At 45.3% G+C, this 21,187-nt stretch overlaps 9 protein-coding genes and 1 long non-coding RNA gene across 15 annotated transcripts; 6 read left to right on the top strand and 4 right to left on the bottom strand.

Moving 5' to 3' along the window:
* Positions 1–1,876: 1,876 nt before the first annotated feature.
* Positions 1,877–6,621, top strand: LOC125959971 (TBC1 domain family member 5). Of its 2 annotated transcripts, XM_049693024.1 has the most exons (8): positions 1,877–1,917; positions 3,840–3,907; positions 4,049–4,582; positions 4,661–4,711; positions 4,790–5,053; positions 5,141–5,283; positions 5,345–5,829; positions 5,914–6,621. In XM_049693024.1, exons 3-8 carry the CDS (start codon positions 4,068–4,070, stop codon positions 6,487–6,489), a joined length of 2,034 nt encoding a protein of 677 aa, XP_049548981.1. In that variant the 5' UTR covers positions 1,877–1,917; positions 3,840–3,907; positions 4,049–4,067; the 3' UTR covers positions 6,490–6,621. The 2 variants fall into 2 exon arrangements, with proteins under 2 accessions (XP_049548981.1, XP_049548980.1); XM_049693023.1 differs by lacking the exon at positions 1,877–1,917 and having other exon boundaries at positions 3,514–3,907.
* A 2,485-nt stretch (positions 6,622–9,106) lies between these two features.
* Positions 9,107–10,209, top strand: LOC125950735 (probable prefoldin subunit 5). The gene is made up of 4 exons (XM_049678980.1): positions 9,107–9,362; positions 9,428–9,558; positions 9,630–9,708; positions 9,792–10,209. The coding sequence occupies exons 1-4, from the start codon at positions 9,261–9,263 to the stop codon at positions 9,969–9,971; spliced, it is 492 nt and encodes a 163-aa protein (XP_049534937.1). The 5' UTR covers positions 9,107–9,260; the 3' UTR covers positions 9,972–10,209.
* LOC125950727 (glutaredoxin 3) lies at positions 9,974–11,308 on the bottom strand. The gene is made up of 3 exons (XM_049678967.1): positions 11,055–11,308; positions 10,549–10,989; positions 9,974–10,464 (listed from the first exon to the last, which is right to left on the bottom strand). The coding sequence occupies exons 1-3, from the start codon at positions 11,102–11,104 to the stop codon at positions 10,287–10,289; spliced, it is 669 nt and encodes a 222-aa protein (XP_049534924.1). The 5' UTR covers positions 11,105–11,308; the 3' UTR covers positions 9,974–10,286.
* Positions 11,309–11,365: 57 nt separating this feature from the next.
* Positions 11,366–12,532, top strand: LOC125950723 (3-hydroxyacyl-CoA dehydrogenase type-2). The gene has a single exon (XM_049678960.1). It carries the CDS (start codon positions 11,532–11,534, stop codon positions 12,297–12,299), a length of 768 nt encoding a protein of 255 aa, XP_049534917.1. The 5' UTR covers positions 11,366–11,531; the 3' UTR covers positions 12,300–12,532.
* LOC125950709 (alanyl-tRNA editing protein Aarsd1) lies at positions 12,477–13,893 on the bottom strand. Its single transcript, XM_049678940.1, has one exon. It carries the CDS (start codon positions 13,790–13,792, stop codon positions 12,557–12,559), a length of 1,236 nt encoding a protein of 411 aa, XP_049534897.1. The 5' UTR covers positions 13,793–13,893; the 3' UTR covers positions 12,477–12,556.
* Positions 13,894–14,211: 318 nt separating this feature from the next.
* LOC125950740 (40S ribosomal protein S28) lies at positions 14,212–14,797 on the top strand. Its single transcript, XM_049678985.1, has 2 exons — positions 14,212–14,553; positions 14,642–14,797. The coding sequence occupies exon 1, from the start codon at positions 14,307–14,309 to the stop codon at positions 14,502–14,504; it is 198 nt and encodes a 65-aa protein (XP_049534942.1). The 5' UTR covers positions 14,212–14,306; the 3' UTR covers positions 14,505–14,553; positions 14,642–14,797.
* A 703-nt stretch (positions 14,798–15,500) lies between these two features.
* Positions 15,501–16,354, top strand: LOC125950733 (RNA-binding motif protein, X-linked 2). 2 transcript variants are annotated; one of them, XM_049678978.1, is made up of 3 exons: positions 15,501–15,754; positions 15,815–15,980; positions 16,072–16,175. In XM_049678978.1, the coding sequence occupies exons 1-3, from the start codon at positions 15,741–15,743 to the stop codon at positions 16,084–16,086; spliced, it is 195 nt and encodes a 64-aa protein (XP_049534935.1). In that variant the 5' UTR covers positions 15,501–15,740; the 3' UTR covers positions 16,087–16,175. The 2 variants fall into 2 exon arrangements, with proteins under 2 accessions (XP_049534935.1, XP_049534933.1); XM_049678976.1 differs by having other exon boundaries at positions 15,815–16,354.
* Positions 16,355–16,493: 139 nt separating this feature from the next.
* Positions 16,494–17,447, bottom strand: LOC125950726 (protein lin-37 homolog). The gene is made up of 2 exons (XM_049678966.1): positions 17,351–17,447; positions 16,494–17,278 (listed from the first exon to the last, which is right to left on the bottom strand). Exons 1-2 carry the CDS (start codon positions 17,391–17,393, stop codon positions 16,647–16,649), a joined length of 675 nt encoding a protein of 224 aa, XP_049534923.1. The 5' UTR covers positions 17,394–17,447; the 3' UTR covers positions 16,494–16,646.
* A 252-nt stretch (positions 17,448–17,699) lies between these two features.
* On the top strand, positions 17,700–20,691 carry LOC125950741 (transmembrane protein 245). The gene is made up of 5 exons (XM_049678987.1): positions 17,700–19,410; positions 19,479–19,730; positions 19,797–19,975; positions 20,047–20,447; positions 20,526–20,691. Exons 1-5 carry the CDS (start codon positions 17,961–17,963, stop codon positions 20,689–20,691), a joined length of 2,448 nt encoding a protein of 815 aa, XP_049534944.1. The 5' UTR covers positions 17,700–17,960.
* Positions 20,336–20,914, bottom strand: LOC125950744 (uncharacterized). Of its 4 annotated transcripts, none has more exons than XR_007468743.1 (3): positions 20,900–20,914; positions 20,542–20,776; positions 20,336–20,467 (listed from the first exon to the last, which is right to left on the bottom strand). It is a non-coding gene; the product is annotated as an uncharacterized LOC125950744 (long non-coding RNA). The 4 variants fall into 4 exon arrangements; XR_007468744.1 differs by lacking the exon at positions 20,900–20,914 and adding an exon at positions 20,844–20,858; XR_007468745.1 differs by having other exon boundaries at positions 20,337–20,467; positions 20,542–20,773.
* Positions 20,915–21,187: the final 273 nt, after the last annotated feature.

The following is a 21,187-nucleotide window of genomic DNA, read 5'->3' on the forward strand; positions in this document are numbered from 1 at the left end:
TCGTCTCGCAAGCACTCGCTCTGGTCGCGTCTCTCTCTTTCCTGCCATAACGCATAGTCGAGGGTGATCGCGTGTGTGTCGCACCGGACACACGAATATGAGACCCCGGTTCATACCCCACCACCTCCACAAACCGCATCACAACGACGGCAGTGGACGCTTTTCACGCAAAGCAATACACCGTACGCGACATTCGGACGACGTCATCAGCGCGGGATCGATGATGAATCTGCTATTGACCGCCCATTCTGGACGCACCGATCGTCACGTAGAACCGACCATCCTTACCGACGACCGGGTATCACGCGAAGCCGATCTACAAAAACGATCGTCCAAAGTCCCACAGTCAACAGTCGGCAATGCTAATGCTCAGGGTCAGGGTGTGACAAGCGCGTGCAAGAGCCCTACACCACTAAACGCTTCCCGAAAGCCTCCCCCTCTACGGCACACGCCACACTGGATAAGTGGTCCATTGGATCGGGCGTACATTACGATAAGCTAATTGATAGAAAAACCCAAAAATTTGGCTTATTCATACCGTCGCCAATTTCAATATAAGCAAGTACATCCGGAAGTGCTGCTTTTGCATAATGGTGACCTTGTTATAGCTTACCTTTGTTGCTACCTTACTCAAGGTAGCAATGGAAATAGCAACAGATTACAAAAGAAGATCAGCGCATACATACCCGCCGTATATTGGAGGGATTTCCAATTGTATTGCGTGATTCAAGCTGGATGAGAACGAAGTATTTCGTAGAAAGAAACCGACATCAGAAGTGGACATTATAAAAAGAATTAATTAGCAAATGATAGTCACCATTCCGTTTACCTCAGCAGAAGGTGAGCTTAAACATACACAAGGCCGCCGCGGTCCAGTTACTATGCACCATTACTAATCCCATTGCTGGACTGCTTCGATACTATAAATACACTAATAAATCGAAAATCAATCATGGACCACTAAGTCTGGAAGCGGAACCCTTCCCTTTCTTTCATCCAAACGGTAGGTGCAACAATTCGCACCTACGGACAACAGAACATGTGTTTTCTCAGCATCAGCCGAGCATCTATTGCAGTTTCCAAAGTGCAATTGCAGGTGTATACTCACTTTACTCACTACTCCACTGCATGAAGGAGTGTTTGAGCGTGGGGCGTCCCAGTGTTTGCTTGACGAGTTCCTTTCGATTGCAAAAAAAAACTGTAAATACAAACTTCCCACTGCAACCCATGCGCCACAAGCGATTGTGAATGGGCCTCATTGAATGAAAATAAAAAGCCTTGTCCGATACTTTTTCCTCCGAAGCAAACGACCGGGAAGATGTTATTCCCTTGACGTCAGCTAGCGCCTTGACGTGCGATGGATCTGATCAAGAGGAACCACTGGTCCTTCTCCTTCGTGCTGGTGCGGCCAACAGCACTCAGCCTTAATTGCTTTCCGACAAGAGACACTGATGCGCACGGCGTGGTACACTATTTGGTCCTCTTTTTTTAGATACTTTCTAGGTAGCTTAGGACCACTAACGAGATGACTAAGTCTAAGCTTTCATCAGTTTCGAGAAACGCAGTACTGATCTGTGACATTAGGTGCAACCAGCATGACTGTAGCTATTAGCGATTCTCTATAGAGCCGATCGCTTTATGGCTTAGATGCTTTGATTTTGTTTTTAGTTTCGTTGTCCGATCGCCCCCGTCTTCATCGTCTTTCGAACGCGTCATCGGTTTGCTTGAAGGCTACCGGGGGGTAGCACCAAACCTGCTGTAGATGTTCATTATTTACAGCTGATCAACCCAGACGCACCTGAGAACGAACGTGGCCATGAGTGCGCGCGAATGTTGAATGATCGTCACACACGATCCGAAACGACCTCCGCGGATGTTGAATTGTCACACGGTCGCGAGCGCCACCGATCTCACCGGGTAAGTACTACGTTTAGTACGATGATATCGATCAAGAACGAATCGTTAATAAGAAAAAAACGAATGAAAAAAAATCAGATCTTCTACGTGGCTGCTGCTGGGCGATGATGAGGAGCTTCAGTTTCAACAGTTTACTAACGCGCAATTGCGCCGAAGCTAATCGGAACCTATCTCATTGTGCTTGAGCCATGGACGAGTGGGGAGAGAGGATGTAAAAAGCGCTTTGTTCTATTACATGATTTTTGCTTGCTCTCCCCATTTTTAAATGCCAACAAGGACATTTTTGAAGCGCAATTATGAAGAAACATGACCACGCTAATGGTGAAGATTTTGGAGAATTTCATTGAAGTATATAGCCGTGGCCACACGGAGCGAAAATTTGAGCGCAAATTTACAAATTAATGCCAAATCGTTTACGCTTCGATATGTTTACGTGGCCGGGTTGAGGAAATTAAAATCGTTTTGTGGAAGAAAAGGATTGAACACACTAGCAATGATCACTATCTATCAATGTAAACCACAAATAGAACATATTGCGAGCCCTTCCGTTTGCAAACAGCTTTTACTCTAGGTTTTACGCTCCACGGACCTATAATCGTTTGACAGCATGTAAACGGCAAGCGTAAATGTTTTGGCATTAATTTTTTCGTTTGCGCTAGAGTTTTCGCCCCGTGTGGCCACGGCTTATGATCTACAAGGCAAGTGGTCTCATTACACGCTGCAGGTGCTAAAATCCCCGAACCATTTGTGACTATGCCTTTTTTTTGTTTCTCTGTGATAACATGAATTGAGGAGAATAAAAACACAAGAAAAATGAAGATACTTTATCCTGGCGCAATCAGTGATTCAGTCTTTTATCAATGAAATCACATTACTTATTTCCCGTGAGAACGCAATCGTTTAATTACTGAGGTTGAATGAGGAAAGATAAAACAAAAAATGGTAAATTCGTTAGCCCAAACGGATACGACTTGCGGTGCGCCCCACTAACAGCCAGAACAGTTGCATCAGCCATTGTCGTCATTGCTCCTGCCGAATCTGTGGCAGAAGATTTGTAATGCTCATCCTGGGAACCATTTTTCGGCGAGAGCGACGACTGCTACCTTCTCACATCAGTCGACAGCGTTCAGTGCATGCAGTGCAGTGTAATCATCAAAGATGCCAGGTACAGAACTTTAAATTTATGTTCTCTCCTGGATTTTCATTGGTGGTATAAACAGGTCAAAAATAAGTATTACACCTTAACCGATTTGGTAGGCTTCCTAGTTCTAAGTTGCCTTTATAGCTCCCCAACCACATACACACCTTCCTTCAGTTAATACATTAAAATTCCACGTCCTAGATTTTTCTATAGTCCTCGTAAATCTAGGATGTTTTTCTACAGTCCACGTAAATTCTGGATCTGCGCCCTTAACGGCCCCTTAAAAATTAAGCGGCCGCATAGCACAGTTTTTTGTCAACCGGGTTTGAGTTTTGCGGGATTGAATCCGCTGCCATAAACATACGACCTCGCCAGTGACAGTTCGTGCCGGTCAAAACAACAGTTTGTTTTTGTTGTTCTTGTTCTTTTTTTTTCTTTTTTTTGGGCGGCTCTGATAACGCAGGATCCGAGTAATTTCGTCCCAGTTTCCTGAATTTGGTCCCAGATCTCTTGGTGTAGCTTACAGCACCAGTTACTCCCAAAATGAAATCATAGCCAGGCCTCTGCTGGCACTCGAAACGGATCAAGTGCATTTACTATAGTTTATTAGGCAAAAGCAGTGAAAGTGTAGTGAAGTCCACAAAGTGCTATTAAGTTCAATAAGATCGATCAAGTTGGAGCAACCAGTGCGAAAGTGGGTTGTAAAAGAGTATTGATAGTAATTCTCCTTTCTCTACGCATCACCAACACTCCAACCATGCTTGTCGACCTCGATGTTCAGGAAGTGGAACCGTCGCAGAGCACAGCGACAAATAGTGCTCCCGGACGATCTGGTGTGGTTAAGTACGAGTAAAGTATCGGATCAATATTTACCCTTTAGCGTTGGGCTGCTCGCCACCGTTTACTTAAGATAAGAGCCGGACACAGCGCGATAATTCATTCATTTTATTCTAATGCGATGGCGGGTCCTTTATTTGAATCACTTTTCAGGTCTGACTGGAACAAAATCATGCAGATCGCAGACGAACACAATCTGCTAAATCTGCGGCAACTCGCTATCGGCGGAGAGCTGCGGGCTTCTCCATTCCGCAGCGTATGCTGGGCTGTGTTCCTAGGCGTTCTAGAAGCACCTGGTTCCGAACGATGGCCAAAGCAGCGTACACTCGCCCGAGAGCACTATCGATCGCTGAAGGAAGGCTTTGTAATGAACCCGCACCTCAAAACGGATGTCAGCGACGATCCTTTGTCGCAATCGGAACAAAGCCTTTGGAACCAACATTTCTGTGATCAGGAACTATGCGCTGTGATAAAGCAAGATGTTGTGCGCACCTTTCCCGGTGTTGACTTTTTCCGAAAACAGGCGATACAACAGCTTATGACCAACGTTCTTTTCTGCTATGCGCGTCAATTTCCTGCCATGTGCTATCGACAGGGAATGCACGAAATACTGGCGCCACTCATCTTCGTCATTCACAGCGATCAGCAAGCCTTAGCTCACATACAGGAGCTTCACCCGAACATCAAGTAATTTTACCATTACACTCCCTACGAAACTAAAAGTCCTTTCTTTACAGACGCTTCCTCTTTTTTTCAATATTTTAGTCAAAATCTCCAAACGATCTTAGATCCACAGTACCTGGAAGAGGATTCCTAGTAAGTATGCAATATGTATTCTGTCGATAAGTTACGGTGATATTTACCATTGCATGTATTTTTTTTCTACACCTCTAGTGCAATATTCTCAAAAATTATGGCTCAAATCGAATCGTTCTATCGCATAACCGACGTTGTGCCAACGGCAACGGGATACTTTCCCGCTCTGTCGTCAGGTAGTCCAAACGTTACGGCTGGGTCTACTACGATTAACAAACGAAAGCTTGAAATTGAAGTTGTCGAACAATTGAACTACATCAAGGATAGGATTCTTATTAAGGAAGATCTCCATTTACACAATCATCTCCTCAAGCTAGATATTCCATTGGCCATTTTTGGAATGTAAGATACCTTTTTCTTAACACCATTAACTTCCAAGTAAATACATTGGATTTGATTTTTTAAATCTCTTTTGTTTTAAACTACTAGTCGCTGGCTTAGGTTACTTTTTGGAAGGGAATTCGCCCTACAGGATTTGCTGCTGCTCTGGGACGCAATATTCGGCGAGGGTGATGATTTTGGACTCATCAATTATGTGGTAGTGGCAATGTTGATACGAATTAGAGATAAGTGTAAGCGTAGCACCAAACGCCTGCCATATCATTCGCTAACTCGCCTCTCTGTGAATTCCAGTGATTTATAGTGACTACACAACCTGCCTTTCGTACCTGATGCGATATCCGACCAACATCGACATTTCGCTGGTTATACGACATGCTTTGCACATGAAATCGCCGAAAATATATGAACGTCCAGCTGGCGCAATGATTTTTCTTTCGTCGCCAAAAAAACACCAATCGACGCAACAACAACCTTCCGTGATGCGTTCAACCTCAAAGGATTCGGCTTCGCAGAAATATTCAACACTTCCCATCGTACATCAACGGCGTATCACACTAGAGCATCCGTTGCAAACCAGGTCTTCCCAGGCAGCGGCAATCGTAGCCAGTGAGGAGCGTCAACGAACACATTCGCTTCCTCGGAACACTGGCTCTTTACGTAAAGCTACTGCCGGTGAGCTTCGTGAGGTCGCGTGCTTGGCAACAAAGCAAGCTATTACCAATTCTGTTCAAGCGGAAATTCGAGATCCGACCGTCACAGATGGTTATCGAGAAGATGTAAGTCAAAGTGTTATCAGACAATCCAACAGAACGCATCATACTTCGGAACAACTGTTCATCTTTTTTCTCGTCTATTTATAGGATCCGGAATTACTTCGGATTGAGCTTCAGAACGCATACAACATAATGTCGGTTGGAAGGGCCAAGCTTCTTCAGTACTTAGCCGTTCTACGGCGCCACGTTCGGCCTTCCAATCCGCACGGTGAGGTGCAACAGTCGTTGGAGGGTATAGAGGAAATTTGTTCACTGCTGAAGCCCCGTTACGATACGGTGTTTCGAGTACCAGCGCCAATCGATGCTGCGACTGAAGCAAACGAAGACCCACAACACAGAGCCACCACAAAGGTGTCCGGCTCAGCGGAGCCCAGTGGATCGAGCCAAAAAAGTGTCCAACGAACGCAAACGCCACCAAACAGTTTAAACCTGCAACGCTCGTACAACTACGATCTGGATTGCCGACGAAACAGTGCCTCGCAACCCATCACACAGTATGAAATACCGGAGGACAGGTACAGCAAATTGGCAACCAAAAAGCTCGCCAATCGTAAGGAGGTAGAGATGAACGTATTCTCGAAAGATTTTACTGACCGCCATCGGCGAATCGATGACAAAGATTTACCCAACGCCTATCCGTTGGGACATGAACGCTCCGAATGACCATTTCGAATGCAGTATTTCCCCCCTATTATCGTAACACCAATGCTGATAAGTACTCATCTGTGTATGTTCTCATTACGCTTCGATTGAAACAATGCGACTAAGGATAATAATAAACTGTTGATATGAAGCTGCCACGTTCTATGCTATGTGCGTGTTTTAAACGTAATTGGTTGCGAATGATTCTTAAGATTAATGAGAAAAGAAAATATGGACTATTTCATTTTCTAAATCAATCAGAACAGATTTTTATTGTGGCGCATCTTTGATTCTACAGGTTAGATTTATTTGCAGAGGCACACGCCATTATCACACGAGAATCCCTTTCCATTTAGCAGACATGTTACTCGACACAATGTTTTTCTCAATGATGTGCAGCCAGACGCCGGAACGGTGAATACGAAAACACAGACGATCAGAAGCGCGAACAATGTACGTTGGCTGAGCATCTCCATGGTACCACGTGTTGCGTTTTTCGTATGTTGACGATACACTTTGGTTGAAATATTCACGATTATGATGATGTAGCATCAAAATCGCGTCCTTTATACAAAACAGATTCATAAGGTACGGCAGTGATTAGGTTGTTTCGGTGCCTGGATCATATATGTTTGTACAAATGATCAGTATTTGCACAGACGGACCGATTTGAAGGCCATCACAGCAGCTACAGATGCATTATCAATCCGAATCGGCGACTTCTGAGACCCTCACGAATAGGACGAAGTAGAAGAGCATTCTTTCCTTAAACGGAAAGCGGTATTCCGGCCACCTAACATCAATATTACCTTCATTTACCATCCATTTTTATATAGTTGTTTGCGAATGATTCTTAAGATTAATGAAAAACGAAAAAGAATCCTTCTTTCATTTTCTAAATTAAATTAAATCAGATTTTTATTGCAGCGTATCTTTGATTCTACATAACCGGGTAAAGTCTTTTGCAGTTGCACACGCCATTTTCACACGAGATGAATGTGCCACCGAGTGCACATTGTACTCGACACAATGCTTTCTTCAGTATTGTGCAGCCAGACGCCGGAACGGTGAATACGAAAACACAGAGGATCAGAAGCGCGAACAATGTACGTTGGCTAAACATTTTTAAGGTACCACGTCTTGCGTTATTCGTATGTTCAGGATACCTGTATGGTATTATTCACGATAATGATGATGTCGCATCAAAATCGCGACGCTTATACAAAACAGTTTCAGAAGGCACGGCGAAGAATAGGTTGTTTCGGTGTCTAGATCGTTTATGTTTGTACAAATGATCAGTATTTGCACAGGTGGCATGGCTGAAGAGCATTATCAATCCGAATCTGTAATTTTAACTAACAAAATAAAATGATGATTTTTTTCTTATTTAGTATTTTATAAACTTGGATAAAGTGATCGTATATTTCCTGTACAACAAGTTATTATCAATGGTATTACAAATGGATGGGAATACGTTGTTTAGACTTTCCCCCAGCAAACACTATACTTTCGCCAGTTTATTACATACATTACATATAAAGTGAGGATTATTCAATCCATCTGCAGGCACATTTGTACACGATGAATTTTAATTACACTCTCGGAAGCTTTCCTACATCATACACGATCATCACAAAGCGCAATGTACAAGCCAGCGCTAAATTAACCTACATCGAAGGCAACACATGCATCCGGATCACTCTGGATTTTCCAATACACTACAATAAATTAGGAATGATTCTTTTGTCGGTGCGATATGTGGTAACTTGTGAATTAATGGTTGAAATTCTGTTAGCTTCTGAAATGATTGATGAGTTTGATAATGTACTGGATTCTCAGATTGTATGCACTTCCTTGTACGTTCCTTCAATTTGATTTTCTCGTGCGCTTTTTCTTGCGGGTGGATTCTACCCCGGAAGATTTCCTGCGGTTCGAAACTACCTTTGCCAGATGTTTCGTAAAGCCAAAATCATTAATAAACAGAGTTTTCACCAATATCTTCTTGCACACAGGACATTCAGTAAACATCCCGTTTACCTCCAACTGTTCGACGCATCGGCCGCAGAAGGCATGAGAGCAATTTACGATCACCGGCAAAACGTAGGCCTCCAAACAGATAGGACATTCTAAACCCGGGAACTGTTCGAAAAGGGCCGGACCTGCAATAAACACAGGAACTAACGTTAGGGCAAAAGACACAAACAGCAAGAAAAGGCCACTGCCATTAAAATGTACCTCTGTTCCTTAGATTGTATCGCATTACCGGCGCTGACTCACTCGATTTCTTCGAGTCAGTTGAATCGTTTAATTGTCCTTTTCCTTCCATTTCTCTAATCTTGTTAGCTTTTATTAGAACCAGTTAATAAACAACAGATTTTTGACTTGAACCGGCGGAAGCCCGGCTCGTCAACGTCTCCGTTGACCGTGTTGCCAGTTTCGAGTTCCAACCACGTTTTATTCCCCATTTAATCGCTATAAATACGGTGATAAATATTAAACTGCACATCCTCTAATTAGAAAGATTCACGCTACATTTAATCGCATAATAATCGCACAATCGATAATCGCACAAATAAAATTAAATTTATCCACCCACAAATCTGACCGTCACAGCGCCCAGCATGCAGTTTGACAGAGGAGACCCTCGCGAAGTGCCGACAAGTAAAAGGACGAAGTAGAAAAACATTCTTTCCTTAAACGGATAGCGGTATTCCGGCCACCAAACATCAATATTCCCGTCATTTACCATCCCGGAATTACGTTGACTACAGCAGTTCGGGCCGAAGAGAAACATGGCTTCGATATCTGCCACCGAGAAGCCGCAGATGCAGCAGATTGACCTCAACACACTCAATCTTCAGCAGTTGACTCAGTTGAAAAACCAGCTCGATAGTGTAGGAAGAATTTACCGGCCTGTGTGTAGGCGTAGCTCGGGACTCACGATCCGCTTTTCTTTCAGGAGTTGCAACTATTCCAAGACTCGCTCAACACCATGAAGATGGCACGATCAAAGTACTCCGCTTCGAAGGAGGCTCTGGAGAGCTTCAAACCGGACTGGAACGGTAAACAGATTATGGTGCCGCTGACCGGGTAAGTTGATGGCTTGACCAAAACCACGTTCCGTTCGTCAATTTACACTTTAATGCATTTGCTATGAATAGGAGCATGTACGTCCCGGGTACGATAAAAGATGCGAGCAACGTCATTATCGAGGTCGGAACGGGATATTACGTGGAAAATGTAAGCTTGACCTACCGATGGAACACGCTGTTCCGGTATATCGTGCTATCGTTCAGCAAATAAGCATAGCTTGTACATTGCAGGATGTGGACAGCGCCAAAGCGTTCTTCAAGCGACGTGTCGAATACGTACAGACGCAAATCGAAAAGATTGAGCAGCTCGGGATGGAGAAATCGAACATACGAGACGCTATTCGCGAGGTGATGGAAATGAAGCTAGCTCAGTTAAGCAAAGAGATGCAAAAGAAACGCGAAACAGAATAGAATGACCGCCGTTTTCGTTTTCGCCCGTTTATTTAAAATCGTTCATCCTCATCCCGCGGTAGAGCTTCGATTGAATCTAGCCACGGCTAGACCTAACCATGTCGCCGAATGTAAGTTCTGTCCGTCGTTGAACGCCATGGGCTGGCTTGCACCCCAAAAACGTTCGATAAGAACGTGCTGCTGTCACAGACCGACCACCGGTGGTGCTCGGCATTGCATTTACGCGGAAATAAACTAACCAAAAAAAAAAGAAACAAGGACGAACACATTGCTGCGATTGCTCTGCGACTGTTCTTATTGTGCAGCGAGGATTATTCATGGATTCAGCGTTTCCTTCAGCTCCCCTCCTTCCAGCAGCTCCTTGATAATGTCTAGCCCACCGATAAGCTCACCGTTGACGTAGACTTGCGGATAGGTAGGCCAATTCGAGAACGTCTTTAATCCCTGCCTCACAGCTTCGTCAGTAAGTATGTCGAAAGTGTCATACTCAACGCTGGAAGATGTCGACCGGATGGAAAGACGGAAATTAGCATACGAACGGTCCAATTAGAATTACAATGGCTCACGTCGGTCTTACCCTGTATCGTTTATGATCGCTATCAGCTGCTTGGAGAACCCGCAGCGCGGCGTATTCCGATCTCCTTTCATGAAGATCATTACTTTCGATCGATTTATGAGTTGTTTTAGACGCTCCTCCAGATTACCGGAACTGGTACTATTGCTTGACCCCACTGCAGCCGCTGAAGCACCGGCATACTTCCGCACCTTCGATGAAAGTGCACCGACATCTACCCCGTCGATACGATCGATGGCGGTTCCGGCGCGGAAGAACAGCACCGTAGGTACGGAGTCGATTTGGTGATGCATCGACACCTCGGACAGATCTTCGGCCGGCACATCCAGAAACTGTATGGCCGCTAGTTCCGGTTGCTTTCCGAGCTCCTGCATGACGTCGGAAATCTGTTTACACTGCTCAGCCCATTCTGCCGAGAACAAAACGACCGAAACGGTGGCAGCTCTGTTGCGGAAAAAGCAAGATATGAAGTGGCTTTACACGCCGGTTGTTGATTTTAACGGTCTTACCCAATAAGCTGCTTGTACTGCTCCTCACTAGCGATCTTAGTAATACCCATCTTCGATTAACGAGGAAATGAGGAAATAATATTGAAGCAGGATCCGCGATTCGTCTCCGACCGACCGGGCGCACGGGGTGATGTGAAAGCTCTGCCCGACTGCTCGAAAATGACCACACTTCGAGCAGTACTAGGCGACACGCACCATGCCATCAAAACCTTTGTTTTTTTGGGTTTAGTTTTTTCTCAACACATTTTCTTTCCAATCTATCGGGTTTTTTCGAATCATTTTATGTTTTAAACACCAAGCCGCAGCTCATTGCCATCAAAGTCCAAATTCCACGTGTTACGTGTTTGTGGGCAGTAAACTTTCGCAGGCCCGATTGCGTAACCGCGGCCCATTAATCAGCATCACAGCCGCGCGATCGCGAGTACAGACCCCCTGCGGTAATTCCGGTTGTAAATCTTCGCAGTCACGAGAGAAAGGATGTTGAAGAACGCTGTGGCATTAGTTACCGGTGGTGCCTCTGGGCTTGGACGGGCGACAGTGGAACGTTTTGCCCGTGCCGGCTATAACGTTCTGCTCTGCGATCTACCAACCTCGAAGGGCAACGAAGTGGCGAAGGAGATCGGCGACAACGTCCTGTACGTGCCGGTTGACGTGCTATCGGAGAAGGATGTGACCGGTGCGCTGGATCTGGCCAAGAGCAAGTTTGGACGTCTGGATGTATCGGTGAATTGTGCGGGTATTGCCGTTGCCGTGAAAACGTACAACTTCAACAAGAAGGTGGCCCACAAACTGGAGGACTTTCAGCGTGTACTGCTGGTAAACACGGCGGGAACCTTCAACGTGATACGCCTATCAGCTGGCCTGATGGGAGAGAACGAACCCAATGTCGACGGTCAGCGGGGTGTGATCGTTAACACGGCATCCGTCGCAGCCTATGATGGACAGATTGGTCAGGCTGCTTATTCCGCATCGAAAGCTGCCGTCGTTGGAATGACTCTTCCAATTGCCCGGGATCTGAGTACGCAGGGCATCCGGATCGTTACGATCGCCCCCGGCCTTTTCAATACGCCCATGCTGCAAGCACTCCCAGAGAAGGTTCGTGCGTTCCTGGCAAAGACTATACCGTTCCCACAACGACTCGGTGAACCTTCAGAGTACGCACAGCTTGTGCAAGCGATCGTCGACAACCCGCTGCTGAACGGCGAGGTCATCCGTCTCGATGGTGCTCTCCGTATGATGCCCTAATAGCGGCCAGCCGACATGGCACAACACTCGATTTGCTAATCGAACTCTTCCATTTATACACCAACGCATGCATTTATCACGTACCTCTAGCTGGAAATGGAGCAGGCAGCCTAGCACCACAACGCTGGAATCGTCTCACGATTCATCAGACTGCTACAATCATTTGTACTCCTTGTCTGGCTGTAAAGTTTCAAGTAAAACTTGGTATTACAGAACCAATGGCTTTATTAACGTTTATTCAGGTACGGCCGACCATATCACTTTTCTACTACGATTTCATTCGACGCAAAGCGATCGTGGATTAACTTTTCACAAAGTGGCAAATTCTTCAATTTGTTCACCTTCGCATTGAATCGCGTTCCTTTGCCATTACCTTTCCCTTCGAGAATGGTGCACATCTCCGGCCCAAGTGCCGCAATATCCTCCGCTTTGCCTTGCAATACCAGCTGCCCCTTGCCACTGTTATCTGTTTCCGCGTTTGTGAGAAAAAGGAAGCAATCGGGCAATTTTACCATTCGAAGAAATGTATTAATGAAGTCCGATTCGGGGCCATCACAACGATGATGCGTAAAGTATTTTGGGGCCACGGGTTGTTGGTTTAACTTTTCCGCCTCTAGTGTCGCCAGCTCGGTGGACAGCTTCTTGGCAACACGCTGAGTGGAGCGCACTGTTGACTGCAGTTTTCTTACGAGATCCACATGTGAGCTCGCGCCTCCATTTAGCAAACCATTGAATTGAACCTCTCGTTCGTAGCATTCTGTCAGCTTGCGGAGAACTCGTCCACCCACGAGAAAGTGCACCAGGCACTTGTTCTTCGCTTTCTCCACGCTGAGCAGCTTGATCGTTTGCAGCTGAGCTAGGTTGCGAACATGTGTTCCACAGCACATGTTGCTTTCTACACCCTCGATCGTAACCACCCGCAGAGGTCCGGTGACATCTTCCGGTAAACCTCTGGTGGCTCGAGTAACATCCGATTTCAACGCAGGATCATCCGCTTCGTAGACTTTAACTCCGACTGGAGTGCAATCAACGATAAGCTGATTGCAGATCTTCTCTACCAATACCAGCTGCTCCACGGAAACGTCCTTGGCATCGAGGTCGATGTAGCTGCTCTCACTACCCAACCACCAGGATTTCGTGTTGTATTTCAGCTCGCGGTCAAAGATCGCTGTTATGAGATGCTGCCCAGAATGTTGCTGCATGTGATCGAAGCGACGATCCCAGTCGAGGCGTTGGACCACTTCATCGCCTACTTTGAATGGTGCCGTTTCTTCATCACCTTCGAAGTAATGGATGGCCTGGGCGCCTTTTCGTACAATCGATTTTACCTTCCGATCTCCCACCAACCCGTGGTCATATGGTTGGCCCCCTCCCTCCGGGAAGAGAATCGTATCTTCAAAGATAACTGCATACCCTCCATCACTTTTATCACATTGAATCACCTTCGTCGTGAACTCCCGCAAAAAACTATCCTCCTGGCACTTGAAAACCATTTTTGGTTCCTCTAAAGATGGGCTGAAAGAAATCACCCTTTCTTAATTTAGCCGGAAAGCGAAAAGCGAATCCGTCGGCCAGAATATTTTCGTCTTATTCAACTGTGTTTACTCGCGAATAGTACCGGCGTATGATCAGGTTGACGAAAAAGTAATTCATCGCTTTGGAAACTGCTGAAATTCCATTCTTCACCTTTAATTTTAGCCAAGCATCTTGACATTCATCAAAAGAATATTGAGAATCTTTTAAATATTCTTGCTGCTGTAATAACTATCGATGAAAGCCTTTTTGGCGAGGAATATTGAGATATTGTACACGGAAATCTGTTCCAAAACCCCAACCCAATATTTCATGCACGGCTCTTTTTCACCGGGCAACTTCCTTGCGAAAACGTCAAACCACATCTGACAGCAGGGCTAGCTTCTTTCTTTCTCGTGTTTTGCCGTAAGCAGGTCGCTCGTGCATTCAGAAAATCGGTGGAAAAATACCGAAAATCTCCCATCCAGCCTAAATATGGACAAGACTTTTGTGCTCGCACGTGTTACGAAGGTTCTGGGCCGCACCGGATCGCAGGGACAGTGTACCCAGGTGAAGGTGGAGTTTATTTCTGAGCAGAACCGACAGATCATCCGCAACGTCAAGGGTCCCGTCCGCGAGGGTGATGTGCTTACCCTGCTGGAATCCGAGCGTGAGGCAAGACGTCTTCGGTAAATTCGCTGCAGCTTCGATGCATACTTTCCAATGGAATTCCCGTCTCCAGGTAAGCATTAAGTGCCCAATCCCTTCAGCAAGCATCCCATCGCACCCTCTTGGTAGTACCGATAGTAATGGTTTGTCCCGTTTTTTAGGTTATGTGTGCACTGGCTGGTGAAGCGGGTACGATTAGCGAGAAATGAGATGTACAGAGGGAACATCGTTGGAAATCGCTAATCCGCGGAAGCCATTACATATTGAAAGGAGAACCATGGTTTTGGAAATAAATAACATGAAGTGAAAGCTCGAAACATCCAGAAACCCATTTAATTGTTGATCCTTAATCCGAATGCATCAAGCGTCCATTCAATATTTCAAACATTAACACCGACGATGACACGTTTATCGTCATCGCGCATGAAAATAAACGGTCATGTTGGCGGTATCAGAAATAACTATACCGATGAAAGGAAGATAGATGTTTCCGAATCATGCCTGTGCTTTTCGTACTTGATTCCATTTACTCGCGTTATTGCTTATCTGTTTATAGATAGTTTACGAGCGATAATAACTAGATTTCCAACAAATAGCGAATCTCCTGCAATTCCTTTTTGGAAAACGTGTACGCGTACTACCACTTTTCGTGAATCATAGAAGAGCGATTGCATTCCTCGTGGCGCTAGAAATAAAGCCACCATAAAGCTAACGGGATGGTTGATTAAACAAAGTGGTTCTGGGCAATGTATCGTCACTAGGCACGTTTCAAGAGATACCAATAATGCTCCAAATTACGATCCGAGCCGCATCGGACAGCACAAGAGCCAGCATAAAAGATGCAACCAACTGTTTTTTCAATTCTAGTGAGCGCGCGTTCACCGGTCCGAGTTCGGGCCTCGAGATCCTGGGCGAAATTCCGCTTCTTCTTCTTTGCGGGGATTTTTTTCGCTTTTTCTTCTTCTTTTGCTACCAAGGCGGAAAATGAAAAAGAAAAGAAAAAGCAGTTGTAAACAAACCGATTGCTACGAATTTGGACCAAAAGGACAAGCCCAGTTTTGTTAAAATAAAAGATAAACTTCATCCAATCCTTATCTTTGTTCTACTGCGAATGGAAATAATTTAAATGATAGTTTTTTGGGAAGAACAACTACGACCAACTACTACATCCTAAACAAATCGGTTCTGGAGATTTTCTGTTGGTGACTTTTTCAACAGCTCCTCTTTTCCCGCAATAGAATTCTATTAATCGAAGCAATCATGAATCCTATGACGTAAGTACAGCATTAATCCTCACGATTCCACCCATTACCATAGTCCTTGGGTATTTTCAGGAACATGAAAAATGTCCAGAAGCTTAGCGACCAGGATCTGAAACTTGGCGGCAAAAATTCGTGGCATGATCAGTACCGCGACAGTGCCTGGATCTTTGTTGGAGGTTTGCCTTATGATCTTACCGAAGGAGATGTAATATGCGTGTTCTCGCAGTACGGGGAAATTGTAAATATCAATTTGGTGCGCGATAAGACGTCGGGCAAGTCGAAAGGATTCTGTTTCATCTGCTACGAAGATCAACGTTCCACCGTTTTAGCCGTCGATAATCTGAATGGTATCAAATTGGTCGGCAAAACTCTGCGAGTGGATCATGTACAGGATTATAGGCCACCGAAAGAAAATGAAAACACTGACGCCGAGACGAAACAGCTGTACATGGAAGGTTGTGCCCCCGAAGTGCAGAGTCAATCAAGTACGAAAAGTAAAACATCCAGTAAAACAGAATCAGACACAAAACGATCACATTCGCATAAAGAACGATCTTCCAAAAAGGAAAAGCGATAGAAGTAATCCTTTAAAAAATAGAAGCATTTTTAAAACAAAGCACATAATTTTAAAACCTACGTTCATTTATTTAGTCTATTCCGTTTGTCCTTCAACGAGTACTATTCTTATCCTAGAAGACCAGCAATACGCTCATGAATATAGGTTACTACGGTAAAGGTTTGCATACGGGATCAAGTCTTGTAGAGTTTTGGTAAGTAAACTATTCGTTAATTCGAAAATGACCCGATACGCATCGCTTGGGATTCATTATTTTTATTAGAAGACATAAGAACGGTCATAAATACAGAGAAGGATATCGCTTAAACAGATTTACCACAACTCTGCTCAGGTCCGTGATTTAGCTGCTATGGCATCGAGCAGCCTGAAGCTCGTCTCGTAGCGACGTTCCTTATATTGCTTGCGATGCGATATCCAGGACTTGCGTAGATGCTTCCATTTCACCAGATGTTCCTCCAACAACTCTTCCTTCCCCATCGTTGCTGTATTGATTTTGAAATCGGTGACGGGATGAACGGTTTGCTGGTCGTATGGTTCCATATTGCCCGCACTTTCTGGGAGAGGCATTTCACGAATTTCATTCACCTGACCATTCAGGAAATTTTCCACTATTTCCGGGTTGTATTCTCGTTTGAATACAACCGTTTTTGATGAATCTGATGTGGTCTCTTGACCGCGAGGAGTCGGGTGGTTCTTATACCATGCACGGCACATCGCGTACAGCGATGATTTTTCATTAAATCGGCTCAAATCGATGTGTCGATCGAAAAACTTCATAAGATACGGCTGAGGAACCGCCGGGACCGTTTCATCTCGTCTGCGCTTCGTGAATTCCCGCCCAGATTCGGCACTGTCGTCTATTTCTTCCGAAGATTCGTCCGTTGAGTGATGGCCCGTCTTCAAGGCTCCCTTCAAGCGGCCTCTGGCCAAATCTACATTTGCCGACGATTCAACCTTGCCTGGTAACGATAGGATAACGTTCAATTGGTAATCCTCCACGCAGCTTACGCTCTTCAGCCAGTTTTACTTACGTTTATCGCTGGAATTTAGCAGAGTTCGTCTTTTCGGCAGCATTTTCGTTTTTTCGGTTCAGCGTTCGACAAATTTTAGGGCGAAATACAAAGCTTGTGTGGCGAGTCAGGCTGTCATCCCTCCCATAAAACCATAATCACAGTGAAACCTCCACTAAAATCCCGTTTCGGTTCTCTTTATTGAGTTGATAATTTCAACACAAAACATAAATCAATGCAGACCGCGGTAATGGGAATAACTGATCTCAATTTTTGTAAATCGCACTCTTTCTGATAAATTACACACATTTTTTTTCTTTTTTTCCAACTCCAGTTTTATAGCACATTGTTTACGAATGCAGTGCTAAAAATACGCGTTGACATCAACTTTGTCCAGCTGCGTTTCTCTCGATATCTGAGCAAAGCAATTTTCAGTGCAATTTTTCCATTTTTGGAGAGTTTCGCAACGCCGTGACCTGACCCTCGAGTACCTTTTCTGTGATCGTGGCTGAAGCATGCAGTGATCATGTGAATTTTGCCATCCAACTGCTGTGTGATTGAACGCGAATCGATGCGGTGCGGCGTTTCTACGGTCTTTTGCTGATACCGAAACGAATCGCGCGTGAGGAAAATGAGTACCCGGCCCAGCCCAGCTCCTTTCAAACGATCGATCGATGGTCTGTTCAACGTGTGGCTTAATCTGCGAAATCAAGGGCACGAAAAACCGCTTCGAAATGCACTCTATAATGTGCTGGTCGTCGGCGTGATTGCCGTGGTAATCGGCGTTATACTAGTGCTGGCCCCGTTCTTCAAACCGCTGCTTTGGGCGTTCCTGTTCGGGGCGGTGTTATTTCCAGCGAAAAAACGGCTCTCCGAAGCGCTCAAAGGATGGATCGAACGGATCGAAAAGGACGACAAGTACCTGTTGCTCGGTGTGCTAAGCGCACCGGCCTGCTGGGTCGATTCGCTGGGCGAATTTCTGACCGGCTGGTTGCGGGATCATCTCAAAATCATAGGCATCGGTTTCGGTGGACTTGTGCTGTTGCGCTTCATCCTCTGGCTTACACCGTCCGAGGTGTTCTTCTCGATATGGAACTTTGTCGTTTGGAATCACTCCCTGTTCCGGTCATTGCTAAGCTCACTGTCCCTGCACATGGTGGTGGTCATACTGCTCCTGTACGTAATCAGCGTATACTTCCTGTGGACGCCCGATTACTCCACACCATTCCTGGTGATCGGCCAGTTCCTGTGGATGGTGATTGTAGGGTACGGTAGCAGCTTTCTCGGTGCACTTCAAGTGCCCGTCTTCTTGGCCCTGCTCACATACGGTGCCATCGGTCTGGTGTACAATATGCAGAAGGACGATCGCAACGTCCGGTTTATCGATAAATGGCACAGTCTTCTCGATGTTACCAGTTACCGGTTGGATTCTTCCATCGCAATCAATGCACCGGCTACAAACAGTGGCGATACATCTAGAATCGAGGAAATCAAATCCAAGCTGCAGCTCGATGTAACGGCAACGCCTCAGCTTTCCAGTACGATGAACGAGACGCCGATAACTGGCACCACGTACCAAGCAAGCATCCTCAACAAAGTGGAAGTACTCGAAAGTGATGTGTATTTCCGGTTGCTGTTTTACGCCTGCGGTGCTACGCTCGTTTGGACCCATACTTGGTTGCTCTTCTTGGGAGCCATTCCGATGTGCCTCCACATCGTCCGTCGATTGGCCGAATTCCTCGGTATCTTCGCGTACGTCTCGCAGCAGGCACAACATTACTTGACGCAGCTCAAGCTGTGGCTATTTCCACGGCATTCCGCATTACTTCCACTCTGTCTGCCGGGAATTCTGCGGCTAAATGCTAACATTCATCGTTATGCTTGCGCTAAACTGCGCTCATACATCGATGACATCAGCTCGATAGTGATGATCGGATTCCTGATCGTGCTCGTCATGCTGATTAGCGTGTTTGCCTTTACTCAGATCTACTCGGAGGCAATCGCGGTTGCACAGCTCGGGTCTAATCTTGTCAACCGCACGCTTATACATCGACCGGAACTCATTGAAATGTTACCGATTGGTAGGGCAGATGAACTTGAAGAATATGGCATGAGCGTGATGCTAAAACGAACGCTTCTTTCGTTACAGATATGCAATCGATGGATAACATTATCGACAACGCGTACAAGTATGGACGATCGCACATCGAACAGTATGTCGACGGTATATTTAACGATACGGATCCGACCCAAGCGATCAAACTTAAAACACAAATACTCAGCGTTTGGGATCGTCTGATACAGAGCTGGATGGATCGAAACAATGGTGAAGGAATGGTAGGGCCCCGAGTGCCAGCCCAAGCCATTCGCATGACGATCGATGAGATTTTTATCAATCCAAGTATGTTGGACTGTCATGGCAACACTTTGCTGGGGTAAAATTTAAAATCGGTTTTTATTATTGCAGTTACTAAAGCTGGGCTCATTGGGTTCATCAAGAGCAACTTTGGGATGCTATGGGAAGTAGCAGATTCCTTGTGGATGCTGCTACGAACCAACCTTACACTTTTGCTGTCTGCCGTCGGAACGCTCGTATCAGCCATCCTTGGTGGTGGACATGCGGTTCTTAAGTTTTTATTTCACACGGTAACAGAACGCCATCGATCGTACTTTGTGCATGGTTCATTTTACATTCCTTTTTTTTGTATCCATTTCAGATCATTTTCTTTACGACATTATATTATTTACTGCAAAGCAGTCAAGATCGCTATTCGCCGACAGCAATCACCATCAACAACTCCTGGGGACCACGTATAATTCAGGCCCTGGAAGATTCCATCTCTAGTGTGGTAGTAGCCACGCTGAAATTAGCCCTTTTCCACGGCCTTTTCACGTGGTTAACACACACCGTCTTTGGAGCACACATCGTTTATTTGCCGGCGGTACTGGCCTCCATTTTAGCAGCTGCACCCTTCCTCGAGACGTACTGGTGCAGTGTGCCGGCGTTTCTGGATTTGTGGCTGTCGCAGGACCGTTTCTGGCTCGGGGTCATATTGGTGTTGATTCATTTCATTGTTCCGTCCAACTTCAACCCCATCATTCACTCCGAGATCAAGGGGTGCGTATAGTAGCAGAAAGCTTGTATCAAGCGAACAAAAAGTAATATGATTGTACTCGGTTTGATCGGTACTTGCAGTGGAGGACACCCGTACCTGACCGGTCTATCGATTGCTGGCGGAATGTACTTATTTGGCCTAGAAGGCGCTCTGCTTGGACCATTGCTACTCTGTTTGTTGGTAGTTCTGTTTGAAGTTACCATAAGTGCTATCCGCGATAGTCCTACTACTCCACAGACAAGGTAAGCTCTGACCGGATGTGTGCCAGCCACATAGATTCTTATTTTTCTGTTGTTGGTGTCCTATACTCCTGCGTCGCTTTAACAATCTGCTGGAATAAATAATATCCGTTTCCTTATCTTGCTTTTACCAAAACCAAAAACACAAAAAATACAAACTAAATGGATTTGCCTCAGAAAATCCAGCCTCGATACGAACAACGATATCTACTCACCTGCAACTACGTAAGTAGAGCTACTAGATTGTTTGCTGGTTTTGTTGTAGTAGCTGTATACAGCTGTGTGTATGTACAGCTTTTTGTAGCTGTAGCTGTTGTGTATATACAGCTGTGTGTATAAACAGTGTGTATACAGCTTTTTAAGTAGTTTTTCTTTTGCTATTGAAATTATTGTGATAGAAGAGCTTTGCTGAATCATAGATAAGTAATATGCTCTCTTCGTTCAGTTTTGAAACGTATGCTGTATTACTTACGCTAATGTTGCACTCGCACGAATTATGTTTG

Source organism: Anopheles darlingi, chromosome 2, assembly GCF_943734745.1.
Source record: "Anopheles darlingi chromosome 2, idAnoDarlMG_H_01, whole genome shotgun sequence".
NCBI classification, from domain to species: Eukaryota; Metazoa; Arthropoda; class Insecta; order Diptera; family Culicidae; genus Anopheles; species Anopheles darlingi.